Raw genomic sequence first — 25,268 nt, 5'->3', positions numbered from 1 at the left:
TTGCTCTTTGAAAATTAAAAATCCTTTATGATTTGGTAACTTGAATTAGCTGAAATAGTTATACAAGCTCCGTTCCTTGGCCATTTTGATGAAATGGAGTTCATTATTCCTAGATTTTTAAAATTACAAGGTTGGAGCTAACCATTTATTCTATTTTATGTAGTGTGTGAAATTATTATTCAGATTTAAGGAAAATAATATTCAAATTAATATTTTAAGGAAGGCCTTGTGGCTTATGTTCATGGGCTACACCAACTAATTGAGATCTTGTAGAATTTATCTGCATTTAATGAATTATTTTAAAGGTAAGAATGACTAAATTGACATTCTTTGAAAATATGTTGTAAAATATTTTGGAACATTATCTTATTTCTGAAATTTTATATGTCTTCAACTTCTTTGCCCATTCTACTTGTAAGGTACAGGTATACTCTGCTTCTTAACAAAAGGTATATGAGCTGAGCATGGTGGCACACACTTGTAATATCAGGTACTCTGGAGGCTGAGGTAGGAGGAATTCAACTTTAAGCTAGCCTCGGCAAATAAGTGAGACCCTGTCTCAAAATTGAAAACTTTTAAAACAGCTGAATATGTAAACCAGGGGTACAGTAATTCTGAATTTAATCCTCACCATATATATAAAAAAAGTGAAAATCTTACCACTCCTAGTTGTTATATACATGACATATTTAGTAAGTAAATTCAACCCAAAAGATATGAAAATCTTGCCACTTTTAGTTCATAAGTATATGGCAAATTCAGGTAAATCCAACCCAAGAGATATTTTAAGAATCTACTTTCTAAGTAATTTAATTTTCCCGTTTTCCAGATGAGCAAATTCAGAGTCAGAGAAGAGGTAATTAATCCATGATTGTACCGGTAGGAAATAATGGAGCTAAGGACTCTCATAAGTTATCTTACTCTTAGCCCAGTGATATTGTAGAAGACACAGAAATAATAGAGAGGTTTATAACATGTGGTCAAGAAACATGAAATCATACAGAAAATAAAGCAAGGCATAGATAAGAAAATATAATCTAAAAACTTTCTGGGCACTAACAATGAAGGCTTCTTAAGGTTTTCTTTAAAGAATTAAAATATGGTTTATTATAAAGAAAATGAACATACTCCTTTAGAGAGAAGTCTCTAACATATTGAGTAATAGTCTATCTATATTTATGGAAAGACTAATTACAGGTCAAAATCATAACATTCAGAGAAGACACATTCAATATTAGTTTCCATAATCTTTTCCCAGTAATTCAAAAGTTTTCTCTGTTGTATTAGTCGGTTAGGGCTGCCAGAACACACTTCCACAAACTGAATGGCTTAACCAGCAGAGAGAGGAATATAGGGTGAAACAAGAAAATTCTCTTTTGTGCTCAAAAATACAAAGTTGACTTTTGTCACTTGAGTTCTTCCTGAACTAAGCAGAGTGTGCTCTTCACCCATTTACCAAGTACTTGCACACACTGTGCAGATTTGGACACACAGTGGTCAAAGTGTCTCCAGCTGCCTGTGTCTCCTGTGTACCACCAGGTCCAGCTGGTGGCTCCATCAGATGCCACCCCTCTGCCTGGGAAATTCTGTGCTTTACCAAGCTTCTTTTGGCTGTGTCCTCCAAAACCCTGTGGTGGTTTGCAGCCCCATGGGGCATGCTGGCTTCAGGTCTCTCTCCTTTCCTAGGGTGCAGCCTAGAAAGATACCACAGGAAAGGCCTCCAAAGGCCTACCAGCCCTCTGTTTACATTCTTTTCCTCCTCCCTGCTATCAGTAGACAATGAGTGAAAGGGTCTAAAAGAAAACCAGGGCTACCCATGGGTCCACTTGCCTTTGGTTGACTAAGGCTTCCATGCTGAGCCTGGCTTGCCTGACATCTTTTCTCTTTGACAAGTCCCCTCTGCTTCTTCCTCCTCTGCTGAGTCCACTCTCCAGGTCACCGGACACGTTCAGGAAAAATCAAAGGTTGGACTTAATTTGTGAGCTTTCTCTGCACTGAAAAACCTTTCAAGTCCTTTCACAGTCATGCTGTGTTTTCCTGATACTTGTGGTATTTTGATGACAAATGCCTCTGAGTGTTGAGAGGTTCTCATGAACAGTAGGTAAAACTGAGAGATGGGAAGATAGGTGAGCCTTTAATTCCATGAAGAAAAATTGAGTCCATTTCCTTCTTGTCTTGATGGCTTATTACTTGAGCTAGTATATGAACAATCTATGGATGATATTATATGAATCATCCATGAAGATACGATTTATTCCTAAGTCCTCTTCTGACCATTTAAATTTCAAATCCCTTTCTCAATCTGTATGTGAAGTAAAAGATGGGTTTTGTTAATAGAAATATAGGAAACAAAACAAATATATTTTATCCAGGATCTAGGCTTTAGAATCCAAAAGTGAAGAGTTTCATAAAATTTTCCTAAGGAATTATTATCAAACATTCCATGAAGCAGAACTTGCAGGGCATTTGGATTGAATCTTGCTTTGTCTGTCTAGTTTTTAGCACCTATTTTGATTGCACTTACCCAAAGAACATATTGTAATTTAATGAAACCAAAATGGTCTCTTTCCATTTTAGTATATAGACTATCAGTGATCCTTTAAAACCCAGGAACGAGTAATTAACATGCTTTCTTGAAAACATATTAATTAACTTTCAAAGAAACTCTTATAATAGTTTATTTGAAACAAAAAAACTAAAATCCATTTTAGTGCCAAAGATGAAATAATATGGAGATGGAGTCACAAAGCTCTGGGGAACGCTCTCCAGGATTCTGACTCCCACGGGCAGTGATATCATAATGTTCTAGTTAGTCTTAGGACCTCCTGTGACACAGGAAGGAAGCTCTGAGGAGAAGCCACAGATCACTGAATAAATCACAACAATTTCCCAATGAGTTTTATGTTATTTATTTTTTTATCTGGGTTTTTTCCCTCAGGGATTAACAATTTGAAACCCAACACGGAAGGTGAGTAAACATTTCAAATATCACAGAATGGTAGATGTGAAGATGACCCTTGACCATGGAACACTGGTATGTGGCAGATTTCTATAGGATGATGTAAAGTTTATTGGGCAATATGGCACAACTTAGATTTTAAAGCTCTCTCTCAAATTGTGAAATATTGCAGTGAGAAAAACAAAGTAGCAAAGGTAATCAACACATTTCTGATTGATGGTGTGTTGTATATTTTTTAGAGTTCCCTGACACAAATTCTTCTGATGAAGATTATTATTATAAAGAAGATGAAAATGTGGACAATAATATTGCCATAAATGAAGAAGATAAAAATTCTGAAATTATTCCATTTATACAAAATGAAGAACCGAATATGGACAATACTCCTGCTAATGAGAAAACTGGCAATTATTATAAAGACATAAAACAATGTAAGACTTTTAAGTTAATAGCAATGTATAAAAAAAAACTGCAACAACAACAGATTTTTACAGCTTTGATTTGCCTTAACTCCCCTTTCTAAATACCCATCATCATTTGGTTTCCTACTTCTTAAATTCTGATTTACCATATACACTTTTCAGCATGTAAAATGAAATCCTTATTTTCCTACAGTGTGTTTACTGAGATGCTGGAAGTTTGCCAGGGTTCTCCTGATGATTATTCTAGCTACTGTGGTTCATCACAGCATTGTGGCTACTTACTCACATTAGTCAAATCTGACCTGATTTGATGGTGAGTTAAGCAAAATGTATCCAGATGTGAGTATTGGTTCCCCAAGGCTTGTGAAACAAAACAGCACAGTGAGTCCTCAGAGGCTCAAAACAGTGGAAATCTCTTCTCCCATGGTTCTGGGGGCTGGACATCCAAAATCCAAGTGGTAGTGGATCAAGTAAAGGCTCTCCCCAAAGCCACCAGGGGAGGATCCCTCTTTGCCTCTTCCAGTTCCTGCAGTCCCAGTGTGCCTGGGCTTGTGGCAGGATCTCTCTTCAGTCTCTGCCTCACCCTCTTCACAGGGTGTTCTTCCTGTCTCTGTGTGCACACTTCCTCCTCCTTGTCAGGACATCAGCCATCTGCTTACCAGCCCACCCTACTGCAGTGGTCTTCATCTTAATGACATCTTCAACAACCCTGTTTCCAAATAAGGCTACATCCTGAGGTACCAGGAGTTAAGACTTCAGCATGGTCTTTTTTTGGGTGGGGTGTGGGGGGCTGGGTATGGACACAATTCAACCTATAACAAGATGACTTCTAGATGTTTGCAAGGTCCATTGAAATTCAGTTTATAACTCATCTCTCCTTCACATGGGCTTCCTTTCCATGTTGTTATAAGGTGTACTATTCTAAAATATGAAAAGTTTATAAGAAATTATTATTAAAACTTAAGACTAAGATCAATTTAATTATTCTGAGGTCCTTATTCACACTAAGCAAAGAAAAATAGAAAAGCAATGAAGATATATATATATATCTTTTAAAATTATAATCATAATTTGTATTATTGTTTTCTCTTATGTTAATCAGTATTCCTTTTTTGTAGGCGATAATACATCCTAATGCTCACAGAGGTGTGATAGCAGGAACAGAGACAGGAGTAATTCTAGGTGACCTCTGGATCACCTCTGCATATAGATATGCAGAACAAAGCTGTTCTAGTAGATCCTTTTCAGAATATACCTCTTTTTGTACCAACCATGATCTATAAATCAATTTGACAATTGACAATTATTCGACAATTACTTTGATTAAAAAAAAACTCTCAAATTTTGTGCATAATACACCCAGAAGACAAATAAGATTATACAAAGTACTTTTTTAAACTTAATAAGTCTTGAGCTCTTTTCACATCTATCTCATTATTTTTAATGGATACATAGTAGTATTCTGTAAAATGTTCATTAATCTATCCATTATCTCATTATATTGTGTTCAATTTCCCACTGTACTTTCTTCTTACGTATGCACTTGGATGTATTTCTCTTTGGCTAAAAGCTATATACTGAAATTGTTGAATATAAGTGGCTTATCTTTTTAAATATTGGTAGATAACCCCAAATTGCCCTACAAAAATTACTCACCAATTTATATCCCCAAAATTCACCATGATGAATATCAAATAATTTTATTTTGAGTGTGATAAGTGACACAGTGTATTGCTTTTGTAATTTGTACTCTAATTACTTTTGTGATTGGTATTTCCTCCATATTTAGTAGGTATTTTTAATTTATGCATATCTAACAACCTGTTAATATTCTTGTCTATTTTTCTCTAAGTTTGAATTTTCATTGATTTGCAAAGGCTCTCTATGTATAGTATATCCATCTTGTTTCTATGATAAAAGTATTAACAATTTTCTTCCAGTCCATTGCTTATCTTTAAAGTTAAGCATCTTTAACCAAAGAGGAAATTTCCAGTTTTATAAAATCAATTCTGTTAATTCCCTTACAATTTCTACATTTTATGTCTTGCTCAGTCAGGCTTTATCCAATCCAAGATGTTAATATTGTCTTAACTTTTTATAATCATTTCCAATTTTTAACTCTTATGCCTTAAATCTAATTATTTTTGTGTATGGTGTAATATATGTTAAAACATATTTTTTCAAAGAGGAGAGCTGATTATCTAATACTGATTCTTTCCTTATGTGAGACTCCATTTGATATTATCCCATTGTCAGGTGAAATTGAGTCCATTGTTGCTCTTTTTATTGTTCTTTATCTGAGCTGTCTATTCCCATGGAAATACTAAGGTGTTTTAATTTTTATATTTTCTTAACTCACAACAGGAATGTCGGCCTGTGATTGTTTTTTAGTTTTCTTATTTTTCCATAGATGTACCTCAGGAATTCCATAAAAATTATGTATGTTAATGGTACCATCTTTTTCATGTGTGTGTCTGCTTAAGGAAATTAAGACATTGTTTAATTATTAAACATGCACATGTATTCATGTGTGCTCAAACTTTTCTATCATCCATGAGATTTTGGAAAGAAGAGACACATGTTTATAAATGTTCAGTTTGCCATCTTGCCCCAATTTATTTTTATCCCTCGGTTGAGTGAATATGTTCATTAGCTCTGAACTGTAACCAACCCCATAGATGACTTTTAGGGTAGCATTCTTCATGTACATATGTAAATGGAAGTTTATGTGGGAGACGTTTTTGTTGTTGAACTGCGTGGTTTTTAAGCTGAAGTGTTCCATAGTCTCACATTCAGATGAATGTTTCTTCTTTGTTTTTTGACAGTAATCAGTAAAATGATTATATGGCATGTGTACAAATCTATTTTGGCATCTCTTCTGAACCAGCATATTTTTTCCAAGAATTTCCTCAATAACTGTTTCTTAGAGTCATTCAGCTTAGGCATACTAGTTTGGCTTTTTTCCATGTGAATTTCCTGTTTGACCCTTGTCCCACTTTCATTTTGTTTTTGTTTCTGCAGTACTTGGGATTGAATGTAGGGACTTGTAAATGTGAAGCAGGTGCTCTATCACTGAGCTAATTCTCCATCCCTGTTTTATTTATATTGAGACGGGATCCCATTAAATAGCACATGTTGACCTGGAAATGTGATTCTCCTACCTCAGTCTCCCAAGTAGCTGGATTACTGCTGTGTATTACTGTGCCCTGTGTGTCCCTCCCCACATTCATTCTTCCTTCCTTCCTTTCTTTCTTTGAAGATGAAAAATGACTCAAATATTTTATAATTTTAAAAAATTAGTAAATATATTTTAAGGAAAAAATTCTGTGAGAAAAAATTTTAATAAACAAGAAGTTATTTAGGCTGAGGTCCGGAGCTCCGGAGGCTGAGGCAAGAGGATCATGAGTTCAAAGCCAGCCTCACCAATTTAGTGAGGCCTTGAGCAACTCAGTGAGACCCTGTCTCTAAATATAATACAAAAAGTGTTGGGGATGTTGCTCAGTGGTGAAGTGACTCTGAGTTCAATACCCACTACCAAACAACAAAAAAAAGTTACTTAGCTGGTTGCTGAAGACTTTCAATTTTATGTTTTTAGATGTGTTCACCACAAAAAATCCACATGGTACAGAGTCTGAAATAACTGTCACGGCAACAACCGGTCTGAGATATGCTGTAAAGCACTGTAAGTACTGAAAGGCACTGTTGTACATGTGAAAGTCCTTAAGGAACCACTAGAGGGTGGTGTGTAGGAAAGAAGTTGTTCCTAAATAAAATTAAAATTCGCCCTGTATAGTAGATGCTATGAGGCAGGGACCCAGCTACTTCTGGGTTATCCTTAGGGTTTTCCTTATACTTCCTCCCATGCTCTACCTTTGAGGCTCATGTTCATTGCCTGCATTGCCTGGATAATTTCAAAAGACAGAGAGGCTCTTACAATTCCAAACCTCATATTTTGGGTCTACATGGAAAGAAAAATCAAATAACTGAATCGAAGATTCTAGGAAATTGTGCATCCTTATTCAACCTACATTTTTGCTCTTTTTTTTTTTTTACCTAATTATAAGTAAGCATTGGCAATAATGGAATATTTCTGAGCAATTCCAAACTCTGTGAGATAGTGACATTTCCAAGGCAAACATTAATTAGATAGTCAGTCCCTCCTGGAAATCTGGCTTGTGCCCAGCAAACATCTTGAGGTATGTGCAACAAGATCCAGAGAGCCAGCTCTCAAGCAGTGCAGGTAGCTCAAAACTCCTCAGGATGTGGGCTACTGAGAACCACAGGATTCAAGAAAAAGATGTCCAAACCCTCACTTGTACTCCCACAGTCCAGGCCCCCAGGGGATTGTCACAGAAAGTTGGCTAGGGATAAGGGTTTAAGAGGACTGTGACAGAGGAGACACTCTGGCATGGTAGGAATGCCCTAGAGGACAGTCCCTTCAGGCAGTGGAGATCTCCTGGATAACTTTGAAGCTCACTGGCCCAAGTATAGTCCCTAAGGCTGGGAGGGAAAGGGGGTGTTCTGATGTCACCAGCTGTTCCTCTCCCAAGAAGAGGAGATGATTGCCTAGCAGACTTTCAAGATTACTTACCATTCATTTGAGTCCCACCTGAATCAGCATCAGCTCCAGTAATGGGCTTCCCTTTCCACCCTCCCTTGTCAGCAGGATGCCTGAAATGGGTTTGTGGGCTCAGTCTGGATTTATTCTGCCTCTCTGTTCAACCCCCACTCCTGGGAAGGTTTGAACTCCATATGGAACTTACACTGGCTCCTGCATTCAGCAGTTAACCAGTATTGCCAACTGCATGGGGGAAAATGGGCCTCCAGTCACAATTGTCCCCACACCCTCTCTCAGTGATGCACCTCCAGACAGACACATTACAACTGAGATGTGTGCTGAATGGGCCTGCAGATCCCGTGTGCAGTCCCAGATCCTTATATCCCAAACTCTGTTTGCAAATGACAAGGACACTCCAGGTGCCTCCTCTTCATGTCATCACACTGAACAGCAACCAGGCTGGACGGCAGGTATCATTTCATTTGAAGCCAAGTGTCTCAGCCAGCAGGTCTCCCAGACCTCTAGAGGCCCTGTGGCCCTGTGGCCCTGTGCCCTGCTTTTCCTCTCTCTCAAGTCATAGGTATGTTAACCCCACCTCAGGCAGCTCGTCATCACAAAATCTCGTTCTTCAGTGTGCCTTCTCCTTTCTCCTCTGTAAGTTATTTCTAGAAAACATCATCTTTCTCTTCCTTCTCTCTCCTTGTCTGTGTTGCATTTTTGCTTCGAAATATGCTTAATCACAGATGATTAGCCAACATTTTCAGTACTGATAATTCTTGATTCCTTTTCCTAGATAAAATGGCCAGCGCAAAAAGTGAAGCACTCATCACTGAAGAAAAATACTTTCGTAAAAAAAGACCAAGTATTAAAACTACTCTACTGTATTCATATCTGGATCATGTCATTATATGATTTTAGATGATAAGTTTCACCACTCTGAGCATTATGTAAAGGAATTGCATGCTTAAAGAATTCATACTACTACATTTTAAAGTCACTATAAAATCTTTTAAGTGGTAAATGTCTAAGCAAGTTTCAGATGTTTTGGGGAAGGAATAGGTACTGAGCATTTTAGAAATTTTATTTTAAAAAAGTATTATGTTCGTATCTACATAAAATACACATTCATAAATGAATGTATTTATAAGTGTATAAAATAAAACATTTATTAATATAAATATATTTACATTTACATATCTGAGTTTATATTTATATACACATCAATGTATCAAATATATTTAAATGTAATTTAATAATAATATAAAAATCAGTACCTGCTTGAGGAATAAATGTATCTTTGCTACAGTCAATCATTACAGCTTCCTAAATTATTGTTAGAGAGGGATTGTGAAATTATAAAATCAACACCACTACTTTACATTCCTGCCAAGATTATTGTTCTTTAAGAAATATTTGTAAAACTGTAACAACACAGGATGGCTCTTCTCTAAATTCTTGAACTAGGTGTCTGATTTAAGACAACTTTTTCTTACCTGTCATTTTTTTTCCCCACAGAAATAACCACAAATGTGCCTGCATTTTGGACAATATTAGCAAGAGGTAAATTCATACAGTAGGCAGCTGGAAAAAAATGATTTGGTTCTCTAAAATCTTATATAAGAAAGTCAATATCAGTCTAAATATTTCTAGTGGTAAGAATTAATACATCAATATTTTGTAATGTAATATTATGTAATAGTAAATACCAAAACAAACCCAGAGAGGTACTGACAACAGTTTCTGATCCACTCCCACAAAACCTTTATTCTCCTACAGAGGCTAAAATCTAGTAATTCAGTTTAATTCATGATTAAAGTTTTAAATAAGATTCTGCATAATATAGTCCTTCTCTGTGTTTGCAATAGGGTGCACAAAAACACACAGAGATACAAAGGATCTATCAAGATAAATGCATGCACAAAATTTGTATGTGTATCATAAATATATAGGCACACCTGTACAAACCAGTCTATGCATGCATGTATAAATAAATGTATGTTCACGTAGATATATTTACATATAAATATATGTACCATGCAGATATCTATGCATGCTAAATGTTGAAAATATACCCTGATCTATCAATCCTCACTGTTTGCAAATTCTGTATATTCTGTATTATCTACTCACCATCATCCCTTTGTCACTCAAAAATCCATATTTTCAGCATCTTCAAGGCCATTTGGACATCAGCAGAACTTCAAATATTTTTAATCTCCTGACAAGTACACTCAGTCATCTCTTGAGCGGGGCCCCCAACAGTAGTGTTAAATTGGCTAGTTAATTTTCCTAAATGCAAGAAGGCGGTGATGTGCCTCATGGAGAAGATATATGTGTTAGATAAGCTTTCTTCAAGCCAGAGTTAGAGTTCTGTTTACTCTACAGAACATAACTACCATGAATACTGAGAACAGGCCCTTCCTCCTATGTAAACACACAAATCATACACATACATTAATTTTACCTAGAGATTGCTATTTGCCATAACACCAATCTATTGTTTTAACAGCTATAAATGGAACAACAGACAGGATGGATGATAGAGATCAATTATTTCAACCAATTCCAGGTAAGAACACAGGACAGATACACAAATACATGTTTTAGTGTCTCTGGGCAATATTATTTTCCCTAGAAAAGTGTAGTGTATGCAGGAGGGTGTCCTGGTGGCCAGCATCACATGAGAGAGGACATTTCCTGTTTTAGGAGAGTTACGGTTCCTGAATATTCTTCTCCAGTTACCAGTTTGCAGATGACTGCTTCATAGCTCCTATTCCTGAACCAGAGACACAAAATAGAGTAATAGGTGAGTGAAAATACAGAGAATGCAGTCTTTTATTAAAAAATGAAGCTTTAATTGCAGAGGAATTTTAGGTTTAAGGAAAAGTTTAGCTTAAAGTACAGAGAGGTCCCACATCCTACCTACCTTCAGTTTCCCCTATTATTAACAGCTTGCATTGGTGCGTCACATTTGCTAAAGTTCCTGAAGTAAGATTGATACAGTATTATTGACTAAAGTTCATAGTTCACATTAAGGTTCACACTTTGTATTGTACAGTTCTTTGGGTTTTGACAAATGTACAATATTCTGTGCCCACCATTGAAATATTATACACAACTTAGTTTTGTAAGAAACTACCAAACTGTCCTCTAGAGTGACTATACTATGGCACCCTCTCACCAGTAAGGAATGACTTCCTGTTGCTAAATACACTTTACATTAATGGAGTAATTGCATTTTTTTAAAACAACTCCTCATTCGAATGGACACTTTCATGAAAAAGCAATGTGTTAATTTTCCCCTGAATGCCTGTCCTACAAAAAATGGTGGAAAATGAAATTATCTGGTGATAAATCCAAGACCTGTCACTTCAGTTCTGTACTGAATTATTTGAAGAATGTCGCCATTTGCCTTGTGGTACTTCAAGAAAATGGAGTGAGTCTTTTTTGTTTAGAAATGTTATACACAGGGATCACTAAGTCTGGGTCATTTTAGAAATGCCTTGTCATTTCTCTTCCTTAATTGAAGTGATTAAATGTTGCTTGATTGATTTTCTGTCATTTGCTAAAAACAAACTGAGTATTCTTGTCCTTTTGCTGCATTATTATGTCAGTCCTCACAGCAACTCCGTGAAGTTGGTTTTATCTCCATTTTTTTTTTTTTTTTTTTTTTTTTTGCGATGCTGGGGATTTTATCTCCATTTTGTAGAGAACGAAACTGAGGCTCAGAGCAAAAATCTGCTCGCACCTGTAACTGGCTATTTCAGTGATTAGGAATTCCAAACTCTTCTCTGTTTCTGACTATGACCTTGATAAATGTACTATGAACAAACCTCTTTATAAAGACCCTTTCAGGAGGCAGAAAAACAACTTAGGAGAGTTGTCCATTTTAACAATTTGTTGGATTACTCTCCAAATAATTGGTCTAAAACTCCCTAACAGATATTGACTGCGCTATACATTTCCTTCCACATGGTCTAAGATCACACTTTGACCATTTTAAGTTTTACATTCAGAGAGCTTAACCATGGGAATTTGTCATTACTTATTAACTATTAAGTACAAGGAAGACCCTTGAAACATTTGGAATGGGGGTGGGAAGAACTGTGATAAAGGGAAGAAGTGACAACCTTGTCATCTAAAGTCATTCAATAAAGTTTATTAAGTCAGATGAATATTCAGGAAAAGATATGATCTGGCAGTAAAGAGGCCTTTTCATTACTAGTTTTGGGGGGTTTTTTTGCAATATATATTATTTTTTAATTTTTTACAGGTTGCATTTTGATTCATTGTGCACAAATGGGGTACATCATATCGTTTCTCTTGTGCACAACGTATATTCATACCATTCGTGTAATCATACATGTACATAGGGTAATGATGTCTGTCTCATTCCACTATTTTTCATACCCCCTCCCTCTCATTTCCCTGTATGTAATCTAAAGTTCCATTCCTAGTTTTAATAACATTCTTGACATCATCCTTTGATTTAACTTATTTTACCAAGTTAAAAATATTGTTTGCATTTCTTGATGCAATGTCAAGTACACCAGATTTAATCATCTCAGTAATTAAAGGCAAACAGCCCTGAAGCCTCAATGAGAAGGCCTGCATACATCATCATTCTATTTCAAAGAACAACCAGTACATGTTGCAACAGTAGAACATCACTCTTCTCTTCTGAAGCACTAGTTCCTTGCGTGTACATTGATCATATTAATAGTCATCTCTTCAGGGATGATAGATTACTTAAACTGGTTTCTAGTAAAGTCAGGGAGAAAGTCTGCTGCATACACATTTTGACATCTGGTAACCTGGGTTTCAAGCCAGACTCTGCCACTTACTAGCTGTGTGCAATGGGAAAATTCATGAACTGCTGAGATCCTGTAAAATGGAGCTAAGGACAGCTCCTTCAAGAGTGCTGTGAAGGTTAAAGAGGAAGGAGTGCCTGACGTGGGAAGGAGCCTTCTCTCTGCATTGCCTGTGGTAGGAGAATGAGCAGTGGATCTGTGGGTGGTGGGGGCCTCTCTGCATCTTCTACCATTCAAATCCTCCAGGAAAACATCAAGAATCCATTCTTCTCCATTCTATTTTCTTTCTTTCCTGTCAGGTTCTGATATCAACTCTACAAAAGGAAGAAGCAAATCGTCAGAGCTAGAGGAAATTAAGATCAAATTAATGCTGGGCATCTCGTTGATGACCCTTTTCCTATTTGTCACTCTCCTGGCATTCTGTAGTGCCACACTGTACAAACTGAAGCAGCTGAGGTAAGCCTGCCAACTTCTGCAGTGTTCATAACTGATGCGTGCTGTCAAGCTCAGTCCATCCTGTCCTGAGTAAATTGTTAGCATAATGTAATGCCCAAATAATGGAGCTATCGGGCTTTCAGTTTGACTCCATTTCCTCTATTCCAAAGGAGCATGGGGACATCTTCCCAATATTTTAAATCATCAGCAATAGGGCTATATATTCCCTTCTAGATAGCTTATCATCTTAGGATCTAACATTTTTTCATTCGAGCAAGCCTTGCCCAATATTCTTTAAGAAAAGTAAATCCTCTGTCTCATTTATACTTTGAGGTTTATCCATTTGTTCTTTTCTCATAAAAATAAATTAAATTCAAGAAAAACCTGAAAAAGGGGATTGTTTTTTTAAATTTCTTTCACACCTTGTAACAGATTATTTTCAAAAATCCTAACAATTGCTTAATGTTCATGGTTAACAGTAATTCTTTTGATTGTTGTATTTTAGATAAATTACGTATTTCTTTAGTCCATTAAAACTCTCTGATGCAAAGTATTTAATCCCTCTTAATCTGTCATTTTACGTGTTTCTTTTTAATCTTTAATTTTTAAAAAATATTTTTTCTTCTATTTAGTGGTATTGGTGATTGAATCCAGGGACATTTTACCACTGAGCTATACTCCAGCCCTTTTTATTTTTTTATTTTGAGACACGGTCTTGCTAAGTTGCCCAGGCTAGCCTGGAACTTATGATTCTCCTGCCTCAGCCTCCCAAATAGCTGAGATTACAGGCATGTTCCACCATTTTTGGAACTGTTTCAGTAAGTTGGTTTCTAAATTCTAGTCTTGAGATTTAAAACTACTTCATCCACACATGTATTAAATATAATAAAATTGCTATTAAAGACAAGCTATGTCATTTATATCATTTGATGAACTAATACGTCGGACAATTATATTCCAATTCTGTTATATTTTATTTTTTATAAATACCTTTTTAAGATGAGTTACAAATGTACACACTTAAAAACATTTTTTTTCTATGTTCTTTTTTTTTTTCAGTTATAAAAGTTATGACAGTCAATACTCCATCAACCCAGAGCTGGCAACCCTATCTTACTTTCATCCATCAGAAGGAGTATCAGATACATCTTTTTCTAAGAGTGCAGAAGACAGCAGCACATATTTGTATGCCGATTCTTCAGACCTGAAAACATCAAGAACAAGAATATCAAAATCTAAAAACATAACAGATGTGATTTCTACATGCTCAAATGATGCAGGCTTAATTGAGGCATCATGTTTACTAATTAACCATGAGGAACTGAGTGAGGAAATTCATGCAGAGAAATAGATAACTTTAATTCTTTTGTCATAAAAAAAGATCTTTGTGTCTCACATTAATGTCATCATTTTGAAATTGCTGAGACATTTAATTTCTGGTGTCTATTTTATCAGACTAAGGTCTGGAATGCTTATCACTTGAAAACCAATTATTGGTTGGTGAGAGGTGGTTGGAATGAAGCAGGCTTTTTGAGATCCAGCACCTTGAAAGATGGAGGGGACTACTGTCTTCAAAGCTCCATCTTTGGGAATACAGAGGATAAAGGGCTTTTATAGGAAGACAAAGGCAGACAAAGGCAGGAAGGCTATATGATGAGTGAGGTCTATTTTTTTTTAAAAATATTTTTTAGTTGTAGATGGACATAATACCTTTATTTATTTGTATGTGGTGCTGAGGGTGGAACCCAGTGCCTCACACAGGCTAGGCAAGTGCTCTACCGCTGAGGTACAACCCCAGCCTGAGGGAGGTCTTTAAACCCAGGGCATGTGTTCCCTTTTTCCTTCTTCTCTGGAACATTGCAATGGACCTCAAACTCTTAGGACTAGTTCTTATAATTCTTTAGAAACAAACATTTATTTTATGCAAATTAACCCTCACCACTGTGTATATGCTTTGCTTTAGTTGATACGTAGAATTAAAAGAACGAGGGGGGCATTGTATATTCTCCTATTACCTGAAGGTCACCAGATGTTCTGGGTTCTGTACATCTAATGAAAGATTATATAGCAGTTAACATCTTAACCATTTAAAGGGGTTATTCTTTAGAATTTAGAACACTAGGGAAAAGAGATGAGATGTCAAAAGGATTAAGAAGGGGAAGTCACCTTGCAAAAATGTCAAAGGGAGAGGAAGAAAAAGTAACTGCCAAGGACAGCTCCTGAAGGAGTGGTCACTGTTAGGATTCCCCGCTGTCAATCCTTTGTTACCTTTCTGTGGGAAGCAGGGCATTGACTCTATTCTGGTTACTTCCTGCTAAATGGGGAAGAATGGAGGTTTTTAGAATGGAAGGCTTTGACATGTTGAAATACGTAATTTTTGTTTCCATTTATTTTTCCTTAGGGAAAGGTGGTCAAAGGCATTTATTTGCATAACTTTTGTATGTATAATACAATAAAACCTTATGTAGGCTCCCATTATTATTATTAGGAGTGTTAACCCTCATTTTTTTTTATTTTTACAGATTGCATTTTGATTTATTGTACACACATGGGGTACATCTTTTCATTTCTATGTTATACACAATGGAGATTCACACCATATTCATGTAATCATATGTGTACATAGGGTAATAATGTCTGTTTCATTCTACTATCTTTCCTTCCCCCACCCCCTCCCACCCCATTTTCCTCTACACCATCCAAAGTTCCTCCATTCTTCTCTTGACACCCCCCACCCCGCACCCATTATTATTCATCATCCACTCATCAGAGAAAACATTTGACCTTTGCTTTTTGGGATTCGTTTATTTCACTTAGCATGTGATATTCTCCAACTTCATCCATTTACCAGAAAATGCCATAATTTTATTCTTCTTTATGACTGAGTAATATTCTATTGTGTATATATACCACAGTTTCTTTATCCATTCATTTGCTGAAGGCCATCTATGTTGGTTCCACAATCTAGCTATTGTGAATTGAGCCGCTATGAACATCAATGTGGCTGCATCACTGTAGTATGCTGATTTTAAATCAAGGAGTGGAATAGCTGGGTCAAATGGTGGGTCCATTCCAAGTTTTTTGAGGAATCTCTATACTGCTTTCTAGAGTGGCTGCACCAATTTGTAATTCCACCAGCAATGTAGGAGAGTGCCTTTTTTTCCCACATCCACACCAACGCTTATTATTGCTTGTGTTCTTGATAATAGCCATTATAATTGGAGTTAGATGAAATCTTAGGGTGGTTTTAATTTGCATTTCTCTAATTACTAGGGATAATGAGCACTTTTTCATATATTTGTTGGTCACCTATATATCTTCTTCTGTGAAGTGTCTGCCCAGTTCCTTAGCCCATTTATTGATTGGGTTCTTTGTATTTTTGGTGTAAAGATTTTTAAGTTCTGTATAAATTTTGGAGATTAGTGCACTGTCTGAAGTGTGTGTGGAAAAGATTTTCTCCCACTCTGTAGGCTTTCTTTTCACATTATTGATTATTTCTTTGGCTAGGAAAAAGCTCTTTAGTTTGAGTCCATCCTATTTATTGATTCTTGCTTTTATTTCTTGTACTCTGGGGGTCTTCTAAAGGAATTGTGGTTCTAAGCCAACATGATGAAGATTCGGATCTACTTTTTCTTCTATTTGGTGAAGGGTCTCAGGTCTAATTCCTAGATCCTTGATCCATTTTGAGTTGGGTTTTGTACAGGGTGAGAGGTAGGAGTTTAATTTCATTTTACTGCATATGGATTTCAGTTTTGCCAGCACCATCTATTGAAGAGGCTATCTTTTCTCCATTGTTTGTTTTTGGCTCCTTTGTCTAGTATGAGATAACTGTACTTATGTGGGTTTGTATATGTGTCTTTTATTCTGTACCATTGGTCTACCTATTTTGGTGCCAATACCATGCCGTTTTATTGCTATTTCTCTATAGTAGAGTTTAAGGTCTGATATTGTGATACCTCCTGCATCACTCTTCCTGCCCAGGATTGCTTTGGCTATTCTGGGTCTTTTGTTCTTCCAGATGAATTTCATGATTGCTTTCTCTATTTCTATTAGGAATGTCATTGGGATTTTAATTGGAATTGTGTTAAATCTGTATAGCATCTTTGGAAGTATGGCCATTTTGATAATATTAATTCTGCCTATCCAAGAATGTGAGAGATCTTTCCATCTTTTAAGATCATCTTCAATTTCTTTCTTTAATGTTCTATAGTTTTCATTGTAGAGGCCTTTCACCTCTTCTGTTAGATCGATTCTCAAGTGTTTTATTTTTTAGAGGCTATTGTGAACAGAGATGTTTTCCTCATATCTCTTTCAGATCATTCATCGCTTATGAATAGAAATGCATTAGATTTATGTGTGTTGATTTTATATCCTGCTATTTTGCTGAATTCATTTATTAGGTCTAGAAGTTTTCTGGTGGAGTTTTTTGGATTCTTTAAATATAGAATCATGTCATTGGCAAATAGGGACAGCTTGAGTACTTCTTTTCCTATTTGTATCTCTTTAATTTCTTTGGTCTGTCTAATTGCTCTGGCTAGTATTTCAAGCACAATGTTGAATAGAAGTGGTGAAAGAGAGTATCCCTGTCTTGTTCTAGTTTTTAAAGGGAATGCTTTCAGTTTTTCTCCATTAAGAATGATATTGGCTGTGGGCTTAGCATAAATAGCCTTTACAATGTTGAGGTATATTCCTACTATCCCTATTTTTTCTAGTGTTTTGAGCATGAAGTGGTGTTGTATTTTGTCAAATTCTCTCTCTGCATCTATTGAAATAATCATATGAGTCTTAATCTTAAGTCTATTGACATGATGAATTACATATATTGATTTCCGGATGTTGAACCAACCTTGCATCTCTGAGATGAACCCCACTTGATCATGATGCACTATCTCCTTAATATGTTTTTGTATGCAATTTGCCAGAATTTTGTTAAGGATTTTTGCATCTATATTCATCAGAAATATTGGCATAAAGTTTTTTTTTTTCTTGATGCATCTTTGTCTGGTTTTGGTATCAGAATGATCCTAGACTTATAGAATGAATTTGGAAGGGTTTCCTCCTTTTATACTTCATGAAATACTTTGAGGAATATTGGTATAAGTTTCTCTTTGAAGGTCTTGTAGAACTCAGCTGAGAATCTGTCTGGTCACAGGCTTTTTTGGGTTGGTAGGCTTTTGATGACTTCTTCTATTTCATTGCTTGAAATTGATCTGTTTATATTGTATGTCCTCCTGGTTCAGTTTGGAAGAATCATATGTCTCTAGAAATTTGTTGATGTCTTTAACATTTTATATTTTGTTGGAGCATAGATTTTCAAAGTAGCTTCTAATTGTGTTATTTATTTCAGTGTTGTCTGTCATGAGATTTCCTTTTTCATCAAAAATTTTAGTAATTTGAGTTTTCTCTCTCATTCTCTTTGTCAGTGTGGCTATTTTGTTTACATTTTCAAAGAACCAACTTTTTGTTTTGTCAGTTTTTTGAATTGTCTCTTTTGTTTCAATTTCATGGATTTCAGTTCTGATTTTAATTATTTCCTGTCTTCTACTACTTTTGGTGTTTTTCTGTTCTTCTTTTTCTAGGGCTTTGAGATGTAATGTAAGGTCATCTAGTTGTTGACTTTTTATTCTTTTCTTGAATGTGCTCCATTCAATGAACTTTCCTCTTACTACTGCTTTCACAGTGTCTCAGAGATTTTGATGTGTTGTATCATCATTCTCATTTACCTCTAAGAACTTTTTTATCTTCTCCCCGATGTTTTCTGTTATCCATGCTTCATTCAATAGTATATTATTTAGTGTACAGGTGTTGGAGTAGTTTCTGATTTTTATTTTATCATTGATTTCTAATTTCATTCCATTATCATACGATAGAATACAAGGTAGTATTTCTACTTTTTTTGGTATTTACTAAGGGCTGCTTTGTGGCATAACATATGGTCTATTTAGAGAAGGATCCCATGTGCTTCTGAGAAGAAAGTGTATTCACTTGTTGATGGATGGAATATTCTATATATGTCTGTTAAGTCTAAGTTATTGATTGTGTTATTTTTATGGTTTCTTTGTTTTGTTTTCGTTTGGAATATCTATCCAGTGGTGACAGCACTGTGTTAAAGTCACCCAGAATTATTGTGTTATGGCCTATTCGATTCCTGGAATTGAGAAAGCTTTGTCTAATGTACATGGATGCGCTGTTGTTTGGGGCATAAATATTTACGATCGTTATATCTTCCTGATTTATGGTTCCCTTCAGCAGTATGAAATGTCCTTCTGTAATTTAAACATTCCTTCAAGGATGGATCTGTTCCCAGATGGCATCCAAGCAAATAAGTCTGAAAACAATTCTACTCCTTGTAGAAAAGGAGTTTCATATTCTAAAGTCTTTTGGAGTCAAGTAGCCTATTATCTAGTTTTATCAATGCTCATTTCTACTTGAGATATCAATGTACAAGCAGCAGGATGTACTTACAATTATACCAGCATAACTGTCCAGCCCAGACATAGTTGAAGGGAACTCTATCATTCAATACCATTTGTACCCAGGAATCATTAGATTCCTTTAAGTTAGCAATATCCTCATCGTCAATTATCTTAATTGTATTATTCTTTGAATATGTTATTTTGAGATTCTCTGCCAAGGTGCAGGTTCAGGCAGGATCTGAAGAAGGGCCAGATGTACCTTCCACTGGCAAAGCTCACTTTACTCTAGAGTGATGGACCCAGGGCTTTACTCTTTCAAGTTTGTCTTCAGGATGGAAGGGGCCAGAACGGCTGTTTCATCAGGTGGGCAAACCTTGAAAGAGCAAACTGATGCAAGGTCATTAATATCTGACCCAGCCCTTATATATATTGTTTAATCCCAGATTCATTTTCTAATTTACAAGTGAGGCATCTACCATAGAGGTTAGAAAGCAACTTACATATGGAATTTTAAAGGGACTTAATTTAAGCCACATCAGTGTGCTGCCCTAATTTGGAGCAGAGAAATGGGTAAAACCTTATCCCATTTTAAATGAGTCTATTGACAAAGTTCAGACCAAGATATGATTCATCTTTTCTGTTTTTCTCTATGGATCGCAGTCTCCATAATGAATATTGTTTCCAAGTTATTTGTAAAGCTTTGCTCACTTTTGGGGTGCATTTACGAACAAATGATTGTCCATTCTTACTTTAAATTAGCATGGGAAGTCCAAATCTGAGAATGAGTTTCTTGAGCATAAATTCAGTCTCCACAGTTGTCTTCTCAGTTTTAATATGATTTGCTTCTACCCAGTCTAAGAATGTATCCATAAATACTAATAAATTTTTAATTTATTTTTTAAATTTTTTACAGACTGAATTTTGATTCATTGTACACAAATGGGCTAATCATTTCATTCCTATGGTTGTGCATGATACAGATTCATACCATTTGTGTAATCATACATGTACATAGGGTAATCATGTCTGTCTCATTCCACCATTTTTCATACCCTTCCTCATTTCCTTCTACATAATCTAAAGTTCCTCCATTCTTCTCTTACTCCCCACCCTCCCATATCCATTATATATCATCCTCCACTTATCAGGGAAAACATTCGTCCTTTGGTTTTTTGGGATTGACTTATTTCACTTTGCATGATATTCTCCAATTCCATCCATTTATTTGTAAATGCCACAATATTATTATTCTTAATGGCTGAATAATATTCCATTGTGTATATACACCACAGTTTCCTTATCCATTCATCTGTTGAAGGGTATCTAGGTTGGTTCCACAAACAACTCAAAGTCTATTTGCCAGTATTAAAAGGGATAAAACCCATTATATCATATTTATTACTCTATCTACTTCTGAGATGAGATGTGTTCAGTCTTTGGGTTATTTTTAGCACATAAATGACTATATATCTTTGTGTAATCTTATGAACAGTTTTGTGATGGTGTGGACCTTTCTAATAAGGCCCTATTAAATCCATCAGTGCACTTCTGCCATAACATGTCCCTTCATGAATGTGTTTTAAAATTGAATATGCCAGAGCTTCAGGAAGTAAAATTATCCTGTGGTTATTAATTTTCCTTAGTTAAGTGTGAATCCATATCAGTGAAAACCCATTCTTGGACTTCTTTGTCAGTTCTACTAGATTTCTGATTTCCTCTAATCATGTGGGAATCACCCTTTTGGTGTCCTGGGCAATTCAAAATAGCCCATTGGGCTGGGAAAGCAACTGCCCTATAGCTAACAGAATTTCCATCAGATGTTTGATGTCCTTATTTCCTGAAGTTGATAGCCTTTTCTCCTTCCAAGTAATTCTGTGTGTACATTATCATAAAGGCATATTTGGAGTCAGTATAGACGTGTACTTTTTTTCCTTGTGACAACTGTAAAGCTCTAGTGGATGCAATTAATTTAGCTTTTTGTGTACATGTACTGACCAGGAGAGCATGGACTTCTAGTGCCTTATCCAGCCAGTATCATTACAGCATATTCAGCTCAGGGTCATTTTCCACAAAGTTGCTCCCATCATTGTATAGATTGCAATTATGAGTTGTCATTGGTTGATTTGATAAATGCACTTTGCTGGAATAGACTGCATCAAGAATTTTTCAACAGTTTTATTTCCAAATCAGAGTCAGTTTCCATTATTGGGACCAAGTTGGCTAAATTTAGGGCAGCAGTAGTTTTCAAGACAAAGTTTGCATTTTCAGTAAAATAGCCTGAGGGTTGCCCATTTGCTCTGCTGTCAGCCAGTATATTTCTTTTATCCTAATAAAATCAGTACCAGACAAGGCACAAATACCATAATGAACTGTCCCAAGATGAGCTTTTCTGCCTCTCACATGACATCACAAGTGGCTGTGACTTCTCAGAGGCAGGGTGGTCATTCTTTTGCTGCTTGTTCTAATTGTTTAGAGAAATAAGCTGTAGGAGTTTGTGAACCTTTGAACAAGTACCTCTTAAACCTATGGCCTGTTCCTCATGGATATACAACTTGAATGACTTGAGTGGTAGGTCAATCCAAGGCTGGCACTGATGTTAATTTTTCTCCCCAGCTCTTTTAAGCATTCTTTAAAAAAGTCTAATTCATAAGTCCAAAATTAAAAGCCCAAATTCCGTGGAAACTTGCCATGTGCACAATGCTATTAATAGCTCTAAAATAATGAACAGATGTACACTTACTTATGTGAGTTGTCTTTATTGGCAGAGTTGGAATATTGTAAGATGAACTACAAGACCAAATTAATCCATGTTTAAGAAATTTCTGGGGGTGTGGGAGGGAGGCAAGTATGGAGGAAGGAGAGACTGTATAGAGGGAAAAGAGGGGTGGGAGGGGTGGGGGGAAGGAAAAAATAACAAAATGAATCAAACACCATTACCCTATGTAAATGTATGATTACACAAATGGTATGCCTCTACTTCATGTACAGAGAAACAAGTTGTACACCATTTGTTTACAAATGTAAACAAATTTGTAAACAAATGGGATACATGTTGTTTCTCTGTACATGGCGTAAAGCCATCCCATTTGTGTAATCATAAATTTACATAGGGCAATGTTGTTTGATTCATTCTGTTATTTTTTCCCTTCCCCCCACCCCTCCCACCTCTTTACCCTCTATACAGTAGTTCCTTCCTCCATACTTGCCCCCCTCCCTAACCCTAACTCTAACCCTTCCCTCCCCCCCATTATGTGTCATCCTCCACTTATTAGCGATATCATTCGTCCTTTGGCTTTTTGAGATTGGCTTATCTCACTTAGCATGATATTCTCCAATTTCATCCATTTGCCTGCAAATGTCATAATTTTATCATTCTTTATGGCTGAGTAATATTCCATAGTATATATATACCACAGTTTCTTTATCCACTCATCAATTGAAGGGCATCTAGGTTGGTTCCACAGTCTGGCTATTGTGAATTGAGCAGCTATGAACATTGATGTGGCTGTATTTCTGTAGTATGCAGATTTTAAATCCTTTGGGTATAGACCAAGGAGTGGGATAGCTGGGTCAAATGGTGGTTCCATTCCAAGTTTTCTAAGGAATCTCCACACTGCTTTCCAGAGTGGCTGCACTAATTTGCAGCCCCACCAGCAATGTATGAGTGTACCTTTCTCCCCACATCCTCGCCAACACCTGTTGTTGCTCGTATTCTTGATAATCGCCATTCTAATTGGGGTGAGATGGAATCTTAGGGTGGTTTTGATTTGCATTTCTCTTATTACTAGAGATGTTGAACATTTTTCCATATGTTTGTTGATTGCTTGTAGATCTTCTTCTGTGAAGTGTCTATTCATTTCCTTAGCCCATTTGTTGACTGGACTATTTGAATTCTTGGAGTAGAGTTTTTTGAGTTCTTTATAGATTCTGGAGATTCGTGCGCTATCTGAAGTATGATTGACAAAGATATTCTCCCACTCTGTAGGCTCTTTCTTCGCATTGCTGATAGTTTCCTTTGCTGAGAGAAAGCTTTTTAGTTTGAATCTATCCCAGTGGTTGATTCTAGCTTTTATTTCTTGTGCTATGGGAGTCCTGTTAAGGAAGTCTGGTCCTAGACCAACAAGGTGAAGATTTGGACCTACTTTTTCTTCTATAATCTGCAGGGTCTCTGGTCTGATTCCGAGGTCCTTAATCCATTTTGAGTTTAGTTTCGTGCATGGTGAGAGATATGGGTTTAGTTTCATTCTGTTGCATATGGATTTCCAATTCTCCCAGCACCATTTGTTGAAGAGGCTATCTTTTCTCCATTGCATATTTTTGGCCCCTTTGTCTAGTATGAGAAAATTGTATTTATTTGGGTTTGTGTCCCTGTCCTCTATTCTGTACCATTGATCTACCTTTCTATTTTGGTACCAATACCATGCCGTTTTTGTTACTATTGCTTTGTAGTAGAGTTGAAGATCTGGTATTGCAATACCCCCTGTTTCACTCTTCCTGCTAAGGATTGCTTTAGCTATTCTAGGTTTCTTATTCTTCCAGATGAATTTCATAATTGCTTGCTCTATTTCTGTAAGGTACACAATTGGGATTTTAATTGGAATTGCATTGAATTTGTATAGCACTTTAGGTAGTATGGCCATTTTGACAATATTAATTCTTCCTATCCAAGAACATGGAAGATCTTTCCATCTTCTAAGGTGTTCTTTAATTTCTTTCTTTAGTGTTGTATAGTTCTCATTGTAGAGGTCTTTCACCTCTTTTGTGAGATTGATTCCCAAGTATTTTATTTTTTTCGAGGCTATTGTGAATGGGGTAGTTTTCCTAATTTCTCTTTCTGAAGATTCATCACTTATGTATAAAAATGCGTTGGATTTATGGGCATTGATCTTGTAACCTGCTACTTTACTGAAATCACTTATGAGTTCTAAGAGTTTTCTGGTGGAATTTCCAGGTTCCTCTAAATATATAATCATGTCATCAGCGAACAGGGATAGTTTGAGTTCTTCTTTTCCAATTCGTATCCCTTTAATTTCTTTGGTTTGTCTAATTGCTCTGGCCAGAGTCTCAAGAACGATGTTGAATAGAAGTGGTGAAAGAGGGCATCCCTGCCTTGTTCCAGTTTTTAGGGGGAATGCTTTCAGTTTTTCACCATTTAGAATGATATTAGCCATGGGCTTAGCATAAATGGCCTTTACAATGTTAAGGAATGTTCCCACTATCCCTATTTTTTCTAGTGTTTTGAGCATGAAGGGGTGCTGTATTTTATCAAATGCTTTTTCTGCATCTATTGAAATAATCATGTGATTCTTGACTTTAAGTCTATTAATATGGTGAATTACGTTTATTGATTTCCGGATGTTGAACCAACCTTGCATCCCTGGGATGAAACCCACTTGATCATGGTGCACTATCTTTTTAATATGTTTTTGTATGCGATTTGCTAAAATTTTGTTGAGAATTTTTGCGTCGATGTTCATTAAGGATATTGGTCTGAAATTTTCTTTCCTTGATGAGTCTCTGTCTGGTTTAGGTATCAGTGTGATATTGGCTTCATAGAATGAGTTTGGGAGGGTTCCCTCCTCTTCTATTTTATGGAATACTTTGAGAAGTATTGGAATGAGCTCTTCCTTAAAGGTTTTGTAGAACTCGGCTGAGAACCCATCTGGT

At 36.2% G+C, this 25,268-nt stretch overlaps 1 protein-coding gene across 1 annotated transcript; it reads left to right on the top strand.

The window, feature by feature from the left end:
• Nucleotides 1-749: 749 nt before the first annotated feature.
• EQTN (equatorin) lies at nt 750-15,664 on the top strand (the record flags this gene model as incomplete). The annotated part of the gene is made up of 7 exons (XM_079112189.1): nt 750-762; nt 2,939-2,968; nt 3,199-3,390; nt 6,977-7,063; nt 8,733-8,801; nt 12,942-13,206; nt 14,245-15,664. The coding sequence occupies 7 exons, from the start codon at nt 750-752 to the stop codon at nt 14,534-14,536; spliced, it is 948 nt and encodes a 315-aa protein (XP_078968315.1). The 3' UTR covers nt 14,537-15,664.
• Nucleotides 15,665-25,268: the final 9,604 nt, after the last annotated feature.

The sequence above is a fragment of the Sciurus vulgaris genome, assembly GCF_902686455.1.
Source record: "Sciurus vulgaris genome assembly, chromosome: 15".
NCBI lineage: Eukaryota > Metazoa > Chordata > Mammalia > Rodentia > Sciuridae > Sciurus > Sciurus vulgaris.
The sequence above is the reverse complement of the archived record's forward strand: the minus strand, read 5'-3'. Positions and strand labels throughout refer to the sequence as shown.